The 17,143-nt window shown below is 39.6% G+C and overlaps 2 protein-coding genes across 2 annotated transcripts in view; both read right to left on the bottom strand.

The window, feature by feature from the left end:
• gpm6aa (glycoprotein M6Aa) overlaps positions 1 to 5,373 on the bottom strand; it is a 19,503-nt gene extending 14,130 nt beyond the window's left edge. The window contains exon 1 of the mRNA XM_083915682.1: positions 5,120 to 5,373. Coding sequence (XP_083771808.1) covers positions 5,120 to 5,156 — 37 coding nt within the window. The 5' untranslated portion in view covers positions 5,157 to 5,373. The remainder of the gene's footprint in view (positions 1 to 5,119) is intronic.
• Positions 5,374 to 17,143, bottom strand: spata4 (spermatogenesis associated 4; the record flags this gene model as incomplete). The annotated part of the gene is made up of 7 exons (XM_083914930.1): positions 17,036 to 17,143; positions 15,240 to 15,369; positions 14,828 to 14,946; positions 13,519 to 13,739; positions 13,294 to 13,398; positions 13,026 to 13,108; positions 5,374 to 5,535 (listed from the first exon to the last, which is right to left on the bottom strand). Exons 1-7 carry the CDS (start codon positions 17,134 to 17,136, stop codon positions 5,374 to 5,376), a joined length of 921 nt encoding a protein of 306 aa, XP_083771056.1. The 5' UTR covers positions 17,137 to 17,143.

The following is a 17,143-nucleotide window of genomic DNA, read 5'->3' as shown; positions in this document are numbered from 1 at the left end:
TAAACCATCACTCAAAATATAAATAAATGTGTATTGAAGTCCTAGTATTAAAATAGGACAATGCGAAACAACTATGACATTCAAAGGTTTCACTATAATATTAGAATTTTAAGATTTCATCAGTGCAAGAACTCAATGAGGCTCCTCTGGAATTGTGTCAAATTGCATCATTAGCCTTAAAAATCTGTGCGAGGGAGTTATTCCTGTGAGAACAATAAGAAAAACCTCAAAAGTTCTCCATTAATAGATCCAACAAATTTCAAAAGAACAATTGGTGGAACTCCCTCGACTACTTCTGGGCCCGGGCAGGTTGGGATTCAGAACAATGAGTGAGAGGGGGAGGGAGGGAGGGATGGGGAAGGAGCAGGGTTATGTACTGTAGCATGACCATAGCAATGATACTGCGCTGTGAGATAAAGCTATTATGTCAGAGTGGTAACGCTTTTGTAAAATTGAAGTCTGTGCAAATTTAATTCTTCAGGGTTAGCAACTCTTTAAAGCAAGATGGAACCCATTAAACAAGAAAAGCTCTTGGAAATGCTACTACTTAGAAGTTCAATAATGAATTAACAAATGGATAATATCTCCAAAAGAATCAATTATAAACTCTATAAATGTAGCATGTTTAATAAAGAATCAATTGCACCAACCGATTATCAGTCTAAGCACAACACTTATATTCAAGGCAGCCTCTTCTGAATTCACCGTGCCGACTATATGCAGATTTTACATTTTACAATAGGAGATTTTATTGCAGAGTGCTTGAGACCTTTAAAAATTCACAGCATAACTCAACTTCAGCCTTATGTGCATTGTGTCTGCTATGTTCATGCCATGTTATTTGACTAATTCTGCTTAGTTTTATGTAGATTGACAATTAAAAAAAAGCTATCAATGAGCTAATCATGTAACATCTTGGCAGGTTAGTAGCTTGATCAAACAGAAGGACACATGGTGCCTTGCAGAGTCGACTCTTGGCTCAGGAAATGTTAACAGGTGTGCCTTTCTCAGTTTTTCCATTCGCCGACAACTGATAACACCAGTGTGAACCATCTCCACAATGTTTTGGGTTATTCTTAATAATTTACCCATTCATGCTAACTTGCAAAAACCTCCAATCATTTAAGCTCTTTGTTCATATTAGTGAAAGCTGCTTTTTCAACTGTAGGGTGTTTGTCTGCTTCCTGTTGCTGATGGGCCCCTGTGGTACATAGTGTGCACTGCGACATTTGGCTAGCAACTGAAGTGAGCAGTGCCCACCTGGTGGATCTGACTCATAATCTGAGATTTGCAGCCTCAGAAGCCAAAGACAGAAGGGCATTAGCGTTTTGTGAGTGCACCCAATGACACCTACACCTTTTCTGTGGTGGAAGTATTTATTTATTTATTTATTTTGCAGTTTATTTGAGTTAAGTGCATTGTATTAAGTGCATATTTAATTCTCTTTTAAACAGTGGCATGCAGTTCTGATAGATTGTAAATTTACACTGGAGACAAAATTAGAGAACAAATGATTAATAATTGATTAATTATGAAATATTGTTATTTTTTATTGTCCTGAATTCGATAGAATAACAGCTGTGGCTATAGCACTGCTGTACTAGCATGTTCTTCTTTTAAATAGCCAAGGCACTTCAACAAAAACCTTTATTCTGTTCAGGACTGAACTGATGAGCAACTCCAGCTGCAGTGTTGAACCGATTTCTCATTGAGAGTCTTTGCATAATCCTGTCCTCTTGTGCACTTGTTTTACATGGACGACCGGCCTTTTTGAGGAACTTAAATTAATCTGTGTCCTGCAGAGTAACCAGGAGAGCTGCCAGATAAATAGGGTGTGTCCAACAATTAGGTAGATTGTCACCAGGTGCCAGATTAACACCAATAACTGGGAGGTATATGAGAGTGTTCTCTAATTTAGCTCATTGTTGTTTTTTTTCACAAAATAAAGGTTTTTGTGTAAGCGCCTTGGTTATTTAAGAACATGCTAGTACAGCAGTGGTTTAGCCACAGCTGATATTCTATCAAATTCTGAACTGTAAAAAATAACAGTATTTCATAATAAATTAAGTATTAATAACTCGTTCTTCAATTCGGATCTCCAGTGTAGTGCACAGTCTGCAATAAAAGCCCCTATAAAAGTCGATACAGAGCAGTCCTCTTACAGGTAAAAGAAAATGTTGCGTGACATTCATGAGCTTTTAACTGTCATGCTGAATGGAAATCTTGTTATAGTGCTTTGTGTTTTAGAGAACTTTTGCTGTGAGCCATGTTCCCTTGAATGTCTTGAGTGCCCGACCTCTGACTTGATCTATGGTGATCTGTAGCTTGCTTTTGGCCAGCATCACAGCAACAGTCTTTTCTGTGCTGCCCCTGACAATGTATTTTTTTTGTTCGATTTCCCTTTACTCGTTTATAATCATACATTTAGCGATCATAGAGCTGGGGTTCAACATCTCCTGAGAATGAGCGATGACTCTTACAAATGACTACGGATATTTACAGAATGATAAGCGTGAAATCAAAGTGACATGGAATGAAACCAGACAGGGTGGATTTAATGTTCATCACGCTTCATCTGAGCAATCATTTCAATCATCTGTTGTCTTCAGTAACCAGGAAAGGATCTGACAGTTTTTGAGACCCATATGGTTAGGTGACCAGTGAGCCCTGCTACCTTGTTCTAACATTGTGTCATGCTTTATTAACCAGTTTACCTCCTGACGTGTCAGGGTCCTATTGTAGCCTGGAAAAACATGGGGACCTATCTTTAAATCTCCTGATAGAACTCATTTTTCACCCTTAGGGAAAAAGATAAACAACCTTCCAAATCCAGCCAAATCTCGCAAGATGAATTCAGAAATAGATTTTTACGAATCTTTATTTTTCTTTACTTTTCCACAGTATTTTTTGTTTTTATATTCTTTCATATTCTCTAAGTCAAGTTAGATAATCGTATTATTTAGGGAACTCCAGGGCTAACAATGGATTATGCATCTCACCATGACATCTACTATAGTGAAGCATTAGCTTTTAGCTTTTAATCAAACTTTGAATTGATTCAACTTTCACTCTCCAGATGTTTCTTTAGGCATATCATACACTTCGTCAGTCAGGAAATAGCATCTGTTATGCGATAATCTCTGAAGGCTTGCATTGTCTCTATGCTCAGGGAATAAACTTCTGAAAATGTATAAAGAAAAAGTTGGAAGCAGATAATCTAAGTAATGTATGCCTAATTAAAAATGTCCTTGTGTTTGTGGTGACTTGTGAACCATGAAGGCATGCCACTCTGATGGCTGCATCGATTTGTTAGGCTACTGGGCCAGACTGAATGTCAGCTTCTGAGGTAACAGGTTAGCCATTTACTTTTGCACAAACTGTTTTTAAATCGTGGGAATGTTTACAGCAGTATTACACAGCACATGTCAACCATAAACAGCATATACAGGGTTTGTTGAAATGTTTCTTATACATCTGAACCTCTTTTCCTGGCTTGAGTTTTAATCTCAAAGACATCCTTTCTTACCATCAGACAAAAGTTTATCAAGAGACAGAAAAACAATGACATCATCTGCAAAAAAAAAATAGGGTTTGCTGACTGCGCTTCACAACAAACTCAATCCATAGCCCTAAGCTTACATGTTTTACAATCTTTTAGATGTTTTGTATAAAAGGTTTGCCAGTGAGCCAAATTAAGGCTAACAGAGCTTGCAGTAGAGTGTACACTAACTCTTTACAAACCTGAGCTTGGCTCCAATGACATACATGGCAAACAGAAATGCATGCACAGCTTGCATGACTGCATCTTTCAGTTGGGTGAACATTTGTGATAGATGCCAAAGCTGACATACACTATTTTGCTTTCTAAACAGGAATGCCTGAGTACACACCTGGTAATGGCGACCAAGAAGTATTGGATCAAATTCTGTAAGGTTGGCAATGCATATACCAAACATTACAAATTGTCATGGAAACAGCGCCCTCATTAATGGTCTTGCAGCAATATTGTCGGTCCCTTTAATCAGCAGGATTCAATCATTCTTTCTCTATTGAAGATGCTCCCAACCCACTCTCACTTGTCCAGGCACTCTCTCAATCTCTTGATGTATCCTCTACTAAATTTGTCAGTTTGACTCTTCTGTACCTCTTTCCCTTCCTCTCACCCTCTCAGACATTGTGAACTATTCTTGTGTTACTGAAATGTCATCAGCAGGGGTGGATGAAGAGAGTATAGCGACTGCACTTGGACACTGTCATGGCAACTGTTTCAGCTCATGTGTGTGCCTTTGAGGAGCAGCAGGTTGCAGGGAGGAGAGGTGGGAGGGAAGAAAAACACAAACATATGTAGCCATGTCTGTCACATGAAGTAAATCTAAGAGGGAGTGAGACAAGGGAGGCAGAGACAAAGGTGTGTTCTACAATACAGTACATGGCAGCATCCTGTCCATCTCTGTTCATGTGTCATTTCAGGATTGCTTTGGAAAAAACATCTGTTCAAAATGTTGCAGTCCACTCGTCAACAAAAGTATACTCTCCCTCTCTGGCTTTTGTGGCTCTCCACCATTCACTAAATTATTCATGCAGAGTAAAGGTGGTATTGGGGGGGTGTGTGAAGTATAAATAGCAATTCTATTTTGCTCAAAGAAAACACTGCCCCCCTTGAACGAAAGAAACTCCCGCATCAAATCCACACTGAATGTCGCAAAACACTGCTGCAAGATACAACCTCTGGGTATTTGGACACAAAGGACAGAACCTGAAAGCTGATGGATTAATGAGTGTAGAAGCTTGGGTCGGTTATTCACTCTTGGTGTTTCCCTCTCAGCCATCACGACAAGCATGAAAGTCTTATCAAGCAAACAAAGACAGTCCATCCCTCGCTGAAGCGGTTCACACCCCTCTGACTGCCCAAACAGCACATAGAGACGTGCACTCTTCAGCAAGTGCTGACACTCAATAGACAAAGGAATTACCACAAACAGCTGCTCTCCTATTTATAAAAGGAAAGGCTAATATGCGTGCATTTGTTTGCAGAGGCACCTATGGCACACTGACAAAACACCCATGTCCGATTTACTTAAGGAAATCTCCCCAGACGTGCACATAAATACTTTCTTACCTTTTTGGGTCTGCCCCTCATCCATGTCCTCTTCCATTGTCGTGATTCTGTTTTTAGAGCAACAACAGCTATTTAAAAGAAAATGCCTGTTTGGGCAGATTCAAAACCTTATTTATTTTTAAGGGATAGTCCACAAAGCACTTCCGCTTTCTTTCCTTCAGTCTCACTTTTCCACTTTCTCTAGACGTCCCTACTGAACGCTGAGATTGCCTGTCAGCTGTGGTTTCTGTCAAGCGTCCGGGTGATGCGAAGGATCACTGAGTCTTTGTGGTGCTGTCCATTGCGAACTGCCGTGGCAAGTGCTGAAAACCTCCTTGGTCCCTGGTGGAGAAGGAGGAGGAGGGGAGGGGGTTGATGAAGCAGAGGGTGGTCTCAATGGTAGGCGGGAAAGCGCATGTTTGATGGGGGGTATGCAGCTGAAAAGGCAGGTGTATGAAAAATGTAGAATTAAAACACTGAACGCACCATTATAATAGAGACTCAGCAGTAAATCTAGACCTGACCGTTTCATGTTAAGACAGGGGTGTTCACGAGAACAGGTCACCATTAATCGTGGGGCCCACCCTAAACACCCCTGTTTCTCAGACAGAATGGTTAAGCCCGTCGCCCCCACGGCAGTGACTCTACTGCATTTACTCAACTTCTCCTTAAATAAGGGGGGCATCTGATTTCGAAATGGGATCCTCCTAATCTTATTAGTCATACAGATTCAATTATACGATCACCAAGGAGGTGTCATTGGATTCTTATCATGTAAGCATACTATATGTGTAGGAAGACACTGCATAAGCAAGTTGTTGCCCACTTTTTGTGATTTTAAGATTCAAACTCAAGGATTATGTGGCCCACTCTGGCTTGAGGTTTTACAGCTCATTGTCTTTAGGCAGCCAGTGCACTTACTTTTCCTAATTCTCAAAGCATTTGATCATCAGCCAATTGCCTTAAAACACACTGTTAAATTCTATATTATATAAAAATGGGCAGGGCACAAAATTGGCACAAGTTATCTGCCAAATGCTTGTTAAATATGCAAGTAACTAGTACATTTGCTTTACTCACCAGCCAAAAACCAACGGTAATTTATTAAGTGGCTGGTAAAATCTGAATATTCACTAGCCATTTGACAAGTGGATGGAAAGTTGATTGATTGTTTGGTGAATTCAAAAGGGGCTGTGGATGTATTGGCAAACTGAGGGGCCGATAGAGGAATGGGAGGAACAGAGGAATACCGTAATTGGAAGATCATTAAGCTGCCGTGGGATGACATGTGACGTATGAATAGAATCTGACATGACTTGAAATACGGACAGATGGGTGTATGGATGGATAATCAGACAGGTGGATTAGATGAAACTTTAATGATCCCTGTGGGTAAATTGAGCTTCTGCTGCAGCAGATGAGTGAAAAGCAGTCAAGATAGAGGCCAGTAAAGAGGTCTGAGTGATAAGTAAACACATTGACTTCAATACATTGTAAATAATACAGGGATGAATTGGTGCATAGATCGACCAATTTGGACAGGTGGAAATTACTTCCAAGACTGATGGTTTGACCTATCAGACCCTAATTGTCAAATTACTAATGGATGATAGCAATCTATAGCTTTACTGGTTCAGGAACCTGGCCTGTAGTCTATCTGGTCTAACAAAAGGAATTCGAACATCTTTTTTCTTAGGCCTTCTAAAGGAACTGCACCATCGTCTAATGCTAATTATGCAAATGCAATTATGCAAAATTATTGTAATGATTTATTGATGTTAAAATGTTATGCTTTATTAATGTTTAGCTGCTTAATGCATATGGCGGCACAGTGGTGTGGTGGTAAGCACTCACAGCAAGAGGGTTCCGGTTCAAATCCCAGCTGGGGCCCTTCTGTGTGGAGTTTGCATGTTCTCCCCGTGTCTGCTTGGGTTCTCTCTGGTTTCCTCCCACAGTCCAATGTCATGCAGGTGTTAGGTTGATTGATGACTCTAGACTGCCCATAGGTGTGAATCTGTCTCTGTCTCTATGTGCCCTGCGATAGACTGGCGTCCTGCCCAGGGTGTACCCCGCCTCACGCCAAATGTCAGCTGGGATCGGCTCCAGCCCCCCCGCAACCCTGATATGGACAAGCGGTTGAAGATGAGTGAGTGAGTGCTTAATGCATCCATGTTGTACCACACTGTAACAGGATGAAAGACCTCTGGTCAACAAACGTTTGCACCCTGAAGCCTGTGCCCCTGATTTCTTTGGTCAGCTCATAGGGAATAATCACTTTAAGTTGTGTAATTGGAAAACTGAATGCAAAACAGGCTGTAAGAAAGCGGCATCCTCTGGGCCTTAAATGTGAAGCCGATGTGGAAGTGCCTTAAACTACATTCTAATGGCAAGTAGAGAGTGACTCCATTGGATTTCAAAAAGAAGTCCTAATGCATAGAAGTCTAAGATAAAACGTCCTTCTCACTGGATTTATTGTCTCAACATTTTCCTCATGAGTGTCTAATCTCAAAATCTAGTTTCAAGTGTTCTTTAGTACAGCATGATGTTCATTTTGCGAATTATGGTCCCATTTAGAGTAAATAAACGATAAAGCACAGCACGCTTTAGCTTGTGATTGACAAGTCGCTACCTCTGCGATGTCCTCTGGTTTCTCAATCTTATCCTCCGCTTGTATCTTCTCAGCTCCACCCTCCACCCTTGTCCAAATGTGGTCACTTCTGACTCCAAAAAAGTAGGTTGGCGAGAGCAAAAATGACTAACTTGAGCCTTCAAAACGGTAGTCAACAAACCAATGGGTGACAGTGGCTATGGGCTATGCTCATTCTTTTATACAGTCCATGGTGTAGGCAACAGAGTTGGATAGACACTTGAACAGATATTTTTATCAGACAGAATTTGGATCAAAGCAAATGTTTCCAGTTGCTGTAAAGTTAGCCAAGATCTATTGACTTCTCTGCCTCACTGGTCTTTGCTGTTTATTTCAGTAAAGAGCATGAAACCCACTTTGCTTGTATAAATGAAGTGTTAGATACCAGTCAACATCAGTCTCCATATACTGTGCCCACTTAACGTTGTATCTTCTATGTATTAATTTCCTGTAGTTTGTTGTTTCTTGCGGTTTTCGGTTAAATTTGGTGATTATAATTTGGTCCTACACAAATTTAAATATCATTCAGATAAATTAAACTACAAGTCAACACTCCAGAGTGTGAATAAACTTGAAATTGACGTGATATGAATACAGGTTGAAGTATACTTTACAAAAGGTCCTGCTTGCTTATTTCAGTATATTGTTATCCGCAGAATTTGACCAACTAGATCAATTCACAAGATCTACTGCGTGTTGTTGAGTGAGTCAGTGTTTGGAGTTAAAAGTAAGCGAAAAGAGTAAATGCTGGGCAGTATGCAAGAAATTTTGTTCACTTGCGTTTTACCCGTTTTACTACATTTTGCCTTTGTCCTATGTAGTATTCATACTTTTACGTACCTTCCTGTTGCCATTGGCCTCTATTGTGAGTCCAGCAGGTTTGCTCTTCTTGAGGGGATTGGTGCACTTTTCAAGCATGTAAAGGGGATGTGGTCTCTTGCTTTCCCTTTACCTAGATATTTAAGTTCCACTATATGCTTAGTAGATATTTAAGTTCCACTATATGCTTAGTAGATATTTAAGTTCCACTATGTGCTTAGTAGATATTTAAGTTCCACTATGTGCTTAGTAGATATTTAAGTTCCACTATATGCTTAGACGATATTTAAGTTCCACTATATGCTTAGTAGATATTTAAGTTCCACTATGTGCTTAGTAGATATTTAAGTTCCACTATGTGCTTAGTAGATATTTAAGTTCCACTATATGCTTAGTAGATATTTAAGTTCCACTATGTGCTTAGTAGATATTTAAGTTCCACTATGTGCTTAGTAGATATTTAAGTTCCACTATGTGCTTAGTAGATATTTAAGTTCCACTATGTGCTTAGTAGATATTTAAGTTCCACTATGTGCTTAGTAGATATTTAAGTTCCACTATATGCTTAGTAACCTGATAAAGTAAGGTTGATGAAATGTGTTGCGCCTACTGAAGCTGTTCATTTTTAAGTTAATTAATTAAGCAATAGAAACTTAATTGCAGGCCTGATCTGCTGTCTTGTTAATGTTTTTCAGTTTTGATTGAACATTTCTGATCTAAATGTATTTTACACATTAAGTCTTTAATTTTCAGCATTGCTCTTTAATGAGTAGTAATGCATATGATTTTAAAAACTTAACTGTAATTAATAATTGATTGAAGTCTCCCAGTGAAGGCTGCATTGTGTTCAAACCTAATGAATAGTTTTAATTGTTCAAGTGGAATAGTTTGCATATGGCACACAAAAAAAAAAAAAAAAAAAATTAAAACCTAATTACGTTTATTCTCCTGGGAAGCTGTAAATCAACAACAACAGGGCCCAGCAGCTTGTTGGTGACTAATGCCTCGTAACAAAATTGGAAATATGTATATTAATAAATAGCAGTTCATTAGTGGATATTGAATGGCTGTACACAGATATGAGAATCTGATATGCACATGACTTTTCACACATTTGTGTGCATGGAAACATACGGACGCATACAACATACATTGCCCCACCCTTGGCCTGGATAACATGGCCACACACTAGCTTACTGTGGCTTTGTTAATGTGGGTGGGAGATTTGCTGTGGGGGAATGGGGGAGGTCTTTTTTTCCAAGGGGAATCCTGAGCTTACACAGACTCACAATACCCCCCCCTCTAGCTAGTCGTGTTTCTGTCTGTGCTTCCAACAAGGCGCTGGCCCCCCTCCCCCTGCTGCATCCCCTCGCCTCTGCCGCTAGAGCTTCCTTCACACTGTGAGTACCATGATGCCGATAGGAAAAACCGGCAGATGGTGAAACGCTTTCCGAGGGCATTTTAGGCATACTCGGTTTCTAACATAAGTTGTCTGGCATCTCTTATTTTCATCACAAATGTACACGAAGCGCATTTTTTCGTCTTGAGTGAATGTCCTTGCATATTTCTATGTATGTATGCGTGTGCAGCTTGGAATCCTCCAGCCTCTGCCTGTGCTCATGACCAACAGAAGGAGCCAAAGAAGCTCACAGTAAGCTTATTAATGTCTCCTGGTTGCTCTCCAGTATGGGCTTGCTAGTTGCCATAGCAACCAGGACCTAGTTATTGTTCAGCAGAAGAGGTGTGTGGCTGCAGAATAAATATAAACACCCTATAATAAAATCACCCTGTAACCCTGGCCAGTGCTTTTTTTGTAAAGCGTGGTGTTTAGAGTCATTTATTGTGCATTATAAAAAGAATCTATCAGGACCCTGGCTATTCTGTAACATACTGTACATTTGTTATTTTGCATTTATATGGCATTACATGCTGCTGACCTCAGAGAATCTAAATTTTATTTTAGTACAAACCAATGCAGCCAAATGTGAGGCTCATCACTGAAAATCTAAATTCCGATGCTCATTTCCCAGCACCTACAGAAATCAACAGGCGACAGCGCTCTTAGTCTTAAGTGCTGATGTGTGTTCACGCCCAGTCAAGCTGAGGGAAATCAAAAGACACTGAAAGATTAAGGAGGTCAGGTTTTACAGCTCCACTGAGGGAGGCAGGGAAAGAAGCTTTACCAGCCATTGACTACCGTGGAAAAAGGTTGGGCTCCTTTCAAAGAGACCATGAGATATATTAGAGGCTGGTGGATTTGTTCAAATGGCAGATATCCACTCCACGTTTCAACGTCTTGTACAATTTTAGCGTAACCTGTTGTAATTATTTGGATTTGCAGCTGACCTAAATGATGCTCTCCTTCACAACAGTTCAGTCAAATTCTGGTGTATTGCTATTAAAGAAATAAATCTCATGGTCATCTCTGGCTAATAGTCTGCTGAGGCTGTGGAGATCATATAATTACACCATAGTCCTATATCTCTATTGAAAGCCCAGGCTCTTGGACCACATAAGAAGCCCGGCAGTCAGCCAGGAACACTTATCTTCCTGTCATCCGTTTTTCACTGGCTTCACAGCTCAATTGTACTGTACACTGAGCATCCATGAGTGCCTGGAGATTTGGGGCCAACAGAGTGATCTCAGTCTCGATGTGATTCTAAATGGCTTTATCACCAGAAAAAGCTATATCATGTTCTCCGTGAAGTATGTAAAAATAAGCACACCCTTGAGAACATATCGGTTTTGTTATCATGGATGTGTACTTGTGTTTCAGGGGGGATGCAATTGGTTAGAAACGATACACTTAAAAGGAAAAGTCAATGTAGTCCATCACGTGATTCAGTTAAATTCAAGTGTTGTTAAAGCAGCTTATTAGAGGAAATGTTTTTCCCCCTGTCAGTCACGTAAGACTATGCATTGTAAATTTGTATATACATACACAATTGTATGCATATTTATACACATCCAATTACAGCTAAGTACACAGTGTTTAATGTAGCACAAGCAGTCACCATAAAGCAAACCATTATTGACAGAGTCACACTATCAGATAAGTCTGTTTATTCTGACGGGCCACTGAACCACGGGAAGAAACACAGATCTAGAAAACTAAATAAACCTGCAGTTGTTTATAGTAACTTTAACACAGGTGATGTATATGTTTGTTTATCCTCATTTTATTGCATTTTGAGAAAACAAAAGAAGTTTAAAGCAATACATTTTTTTGCTTGGAACTAGAAGTGCTAAAAGATAAATGCATCTTGCATTTATAAAGTTGTAAGAACCTGTTGTTTGGAAAAAAATCATCAACCACCACGAGCAGAATTTCTCCTGTAAACTGGTTTGCGATGACTAAATAACTGCAAACATCAAAATGTGTCCTCCAGGGCAGAAATTTCTGCAGCATTTGTGTAGACACAGATAAGGTGACCTGACACGGTCCTGAGGTGATCTAATGAGAGGGCACAACATATGGTGCCATTAACACTGAGGATCGTATGTAAAGTATTCTGATAGTCATCCAAAAAAAACCCCAAAACAGTTGGCTTCTTCTGCTACTTTAGATGGCACAAGACGTGTCAGCACATTTGTGTTACCATGGGCAAAGTTTCATTGACATTCACAGAAAAAGAGTTTTAGCCTTCAGTCATCAACACGTTTTGAAAGTCAAGGCCAGTGATTCATCATTCAGTATTCCTAAAATATAAACACTCCAGTCCATATACAGTGTGCGCTGAATGTATTCAATCAATGTGTCGAAAATTTGGAAAATGAATGTTTAAATGAAAAATTAGACTAAAAAGGTTTTATTTCCACGTCAGTGACTTGTTATTCCCCAAACTCTAGCAAACCAATATCAGTTAGAAGTAACCTAAAGTGTTGCAGACAGTGAAGTTAATAGCATCATCTTGCCAGCATTTAGTAGGTGGCTGATTTATAATTTGGTAAACCTTTTTCTTAATCAGCATTCTTTCTGTCGCCTCAGTGATGGTAAAAAAAAAAAAGAAGATTATGTTGATGTTCATTAATGGGTGAAGGAACTCTGGAATAGCATTTAAGTACTCGATGAACAGCAAGGCTGGTCATTTTTTGCTGCATACACTGATACACTCTCTTTTTGTCGATGTTACACCTGCAGCAGTGGAGTTTAGTCTAAAAAACATTGCTGAGAGCTCTGCTCATGACTCAATGCTGCCACCTACTGGTACAAACATATATAGCCCAAACATGGTAGAGGCACTAGACAATTACAAAAGCCATAACAAACAGTTCAATTCAATTCAAAAAACTTTATTTGTCCCCGGGGGGCAATTCAGGGAAAAAAGTGACTTGTGTTGTCTTTCAAACCAAATGATACTCTAGTAAATACCTGTGAGGCATAATATTACAATAGGCTATGCTTTGAATAATTGTGAAATTACAATATGACATATCAATACCGTCCTTTTAATAGTTAACCAGGTAGCGTCTGACAGGCTGGTGCACCTTTATCTCCTTAAAGGGAACAGCAGCTCCACTCCATGATGACGGGGAGCACACATCTAAAAAAAAGCAGAAATTGGGAAATGGGGGGGGTTAGACATTTCTCTGTCTCAAAACAAAATTGTCACGATAATTGCCAAAAACATTAGAATCTGCCGCATCCAAATGAGCATTTGAGCCCATTTGCAGAATCAATATCTTCTCCTGATTATTGTTGGGAGAGAATATAAGACACAACACTTACTTGATGTAGTGTCTCCAGGTGAAGCAAGGCACTCATCACCATGGCTGGATGGCACAATACCTTTGGCTGCCAGCCGACTCACATTGGGCTTCACTTTTAAACGTCCTGTCACAGAACCAGAGCAATTGTCAAAGTTGTCCAAAGGAAAAAAAGATTCAGAGAAAGTTATAATGGCACCCTACTTTTGCCCATACACAGAGCCCATTATCACCTCTGTTGACTCACCAGAGTTAGAAGCCCTCTCTGCAGCTTTGTGCTCCAGGTGCCTGTGTAGGATGACTTCTGCCTTCCTCTGGTTTGTGCAGATATCAGGCTCAGCCATTATCTCTGTTATCCTCAGGTTGTTCTTGATGGCCTGTGAGGCCGTGGAGCGGGCCAGTGTGGGTAGAAGCTCCTGGTATTCTCTGTCAGTGAAGTCTGACTCGTAGCCCTGAACATCTCTGATGCTGCGAAGAAAAACTTTAAGATTAGAATGGATAGGATTCTGTTGTTATAGTTTAATGTTTTGTGAATATCATTTTTACACTGTGCAAATGAGCTGTATACTAACTGACTCATTCTCTTCAGTTGGGTTTAGTTGGGTTCAAGTGCACTTAGTTGGGTGTTGATGGGTTTTTCTTCATGACCCAGCTTTAGTCATTCTACACTGTCAGCATTCTTTCGTTTTAAGTTGAAGTACTAAGCAGCTGTAATAGCAATGTCCTTGACCTTTCCAGCAGCATTAGTATTACATGAAATCTGAGAATGTGACAGCTGCACAAATGTCATACTTATATTGTATAGCTTTATGTAGTTACATCTTACACATTCCTGACAGGTACATTAGCTGAACGATTCAGCAGTTGTCAATTCACAGTTATTTCCCAACACTGGGAAACTTGTGAGCGAATAGCCTGAGTGCATTACAGACAAATCTATAATGTCTCAATATCAAACTAATTTGTAAAAATGATGCAAGACAATATAGGACAATTAATTCTTCTAACTTCCGGGATGCTATATACATCTACAGCAAGAAAGGAGGTGATGATTTAATACAAAAAAGTCTCATTTTCCTGCGTTACTCCTTATCGACACTTACCTCCAGTTAGGGGTGGGTGATATGTAGAATATACTAAATTTTTCGCGGCTTGTTCTTTGATGCTGTATTAAATCACTATACCGCTAATATCGAGTATACAGTATATTGTCATGTAATTATTTTAAGCTGCCAGAGATGTCCTGACTGATATACACACTCCCCCGCCCGTCCAGAACGCTTTCCTCCCGGGCGAGTGTGTGTGATGATCTTGAAACAAATAGGCATATAACTACACATTCACACACATTTATCAACCACTGATGAATGTAAACAGTAATCCAGAAATATGTTCCAGGGGCTACTAGAATCATCATGGTGGTGTTATCATTTGGGTTGAATTGAGAAATTATGAAGCACTGTACAGGGTATTTCAAAATATTGTGATTTACGGTATCATGTATATAGCATAAAAATATCGCAATATTATTTTTAGTCCATATCGCCCAGCCCCACCTCCGGTTCGTTAAAATTGTATACATCTCCTGCACCAACAGTTCGGCGGCTCCTGGTTTACAGTGGGTGGCTCCATCAATGACCTCTTTCATCAAATGCAGATTCTGCTTCTGTAGAGACTGGGAAAAACGCAGTAATGATGTGACTAAGAATATGAACTTCCTGTTTCAGATTTCTCAAGTGCATGCAGGTAAAGAAAACATCAAAGTGGGTTTTCACTATAGGTAATTTTTTAACATTTTGCATTTAAGGATATGTGCTGGTAAATTGAGCTATATATCACAAAGTAGAGTCATTTTTCGGTAATCTACATCTTTAAAGGGAAAAACAAAGCAAAAACCAAATGCCATTTGAACTGAAGAGACATTTCTTCCCTGCTCATTATATTTTTTAGATGTCCTCCTCCTCTTACCCTCTCTATTTGGCTCCAGTTCCTCTGTTTGGCAGAAAGTGATGTCCCTTTGTCATAACAGTGGAATGGAAAGTCTCGGGGGTAATAACGAGACAATATCTCTGCCACGAGGTAACCATTGGAAAAGTCTCTGGAAATAAAAAAGTTGGTAGAAGAGACAGAAGAGTTTACAGTGAAATTCACTTTGAACATTTTGCAGCAGCATTGGAAAGCTCTGACGTTTTCTCCCTGATCGGTTTGTGATCCTAAATTATTCAGTTCATATTTCAATTTACATCTGTTATATATTCTATATCTTTACGTTGTATGGTGCAACAGCACACTATTGTAAAAAGGAGACTCCTCAGACAGGTTGTAGTTCGAATTGCCGTTATATGGCAGTCCCACTCAATCATACTAACTATGGAGCAGTGGTGGAAGAAGTACTCAGAGGTTTCTCTCAAGTAAAAGTAGGAATATCACACTGTAGAAATTCTCTGTTACAAGAAAAAGCATTCAAAATGTCAAGTAAAAGTACAAAAAGTCAAATGTAGAATGGCTCATTTGAGAATATTCGATCATAATTATTGATATCTTTGTAAATATCACTTTAATGTTGCAGCTGGTATAGGGACTATTTTATTCACTTTATATACTGTAGGCTGCTGCTGTGTAGTTTAATCTATAACAATATGTTATTGCATTTGTTGATCATATTTTGTATTAGGAACTAATAACTAGTTACCAAATAAATGTAGTGGAGTATAAAATTCCTCTGAAATGTAGTGGAGTGGAAGTATGAAGGATCCTGTTCCTGATACTCTGAGCTTCTCTCCTCTCTGTCTGTATCATTCATGTCTCATTAATGCATGTTACTAATTCAACTTCTTCCCCGGAGTTGTTTGTGCTCCGTCGTCTCGCAGGTCTCTGCTGATCGTGGTGGTGCCTGCTGCCGTGGCCCTGCATGACGCTTCCTGCTACTATTATAATTTCTAACCTTAGCTGTGCTTGTTTCTACTATTCTGCTGTATTAACCGCCATAACATATAACAAGTCTTACTCAGATTACTGTGATATTATCATAGTTAGTGCTATTTTTGTAGTTTCTTGCATCTCTGGGACTGTCTGTCTGTCTGTCTTTGTGTCTGTCTTTGTCTCTCTCTGTCCATCTGTGCGTCTTCTCTCTCTTTCTCTCTCCTTTTCTTCCTCCTATCCGGTGCAGACAGATGTCTGTCCTCCACAAAGCTGGGTCTGTCTGTTCCTGCCTGTTATAGGGAAGGTTTTCATTGCCACCGTACTCTACGGGGGAATTGTTGGGTCTGTGTAAATCATAAATAAGTCATAGAGTGTGGTCTATACCTACTCTGTAAAGTGTCCTGAGATAACTTTTGTTATGATTTGGCACTATAAATAAAATTGAATTGAATCAAAATAGAAATAATCAAGTAAAGTACCTCAAAATTGAACTAAAGTGCATCACTTGAGTAAACGTAGTTGGTTCATTTCCCCCGCTGCTGTGGAGAAGTGTTCACCTGCTTGTTTTAAGGTTAATATTCCCGAGATAGAGAGTTTTTTTTAGATCTAATTCAGCAATCACCCACCGCTAAGGACTGATATTCGGTCAAGTCAAGCCACATAGCTTTTTTTTTTTTGTTAAAACCGCATTAAATCTGGTAGCGTCGCTTTACAATCTTTGTTTTAACATGTTAAAATGTTTTTTATTTAATCGTGCAAATCATTCTTTAGCGGTGCTGATTGGAAATGTACCGTGAGTCCAGCTCAGTTGATGATTGTGTGGTTGTTGTTGTTTCCGTTACCTGCGCACATTCTTGGGGTAAAAAGACAAGTCGAGGCTCTGCAGCCATTTCACGACTTCCCTCGGCAGTGCTGTCTTTGTGGGAGGCTGCGCAGAAGACATGCTGCTC

The sequence above is a fragment of the Echiichthys vipera genome (assembly GCF_963691815.1).
Source record: "Echiichthys vipera genome assembly, chromosome: 6".
Lineage (NCBI taxonomy): Eukaryota > Metazoa > Chordata > Actinopteri > Perciformes > Trachinidae > Echiichthys > Echiichthys vipera.
The sequence above is the reverse complement of the archived record's forward strand: the minus strand, read 5'-3'. Positions and strand labels throughout refer to the sequence as shown.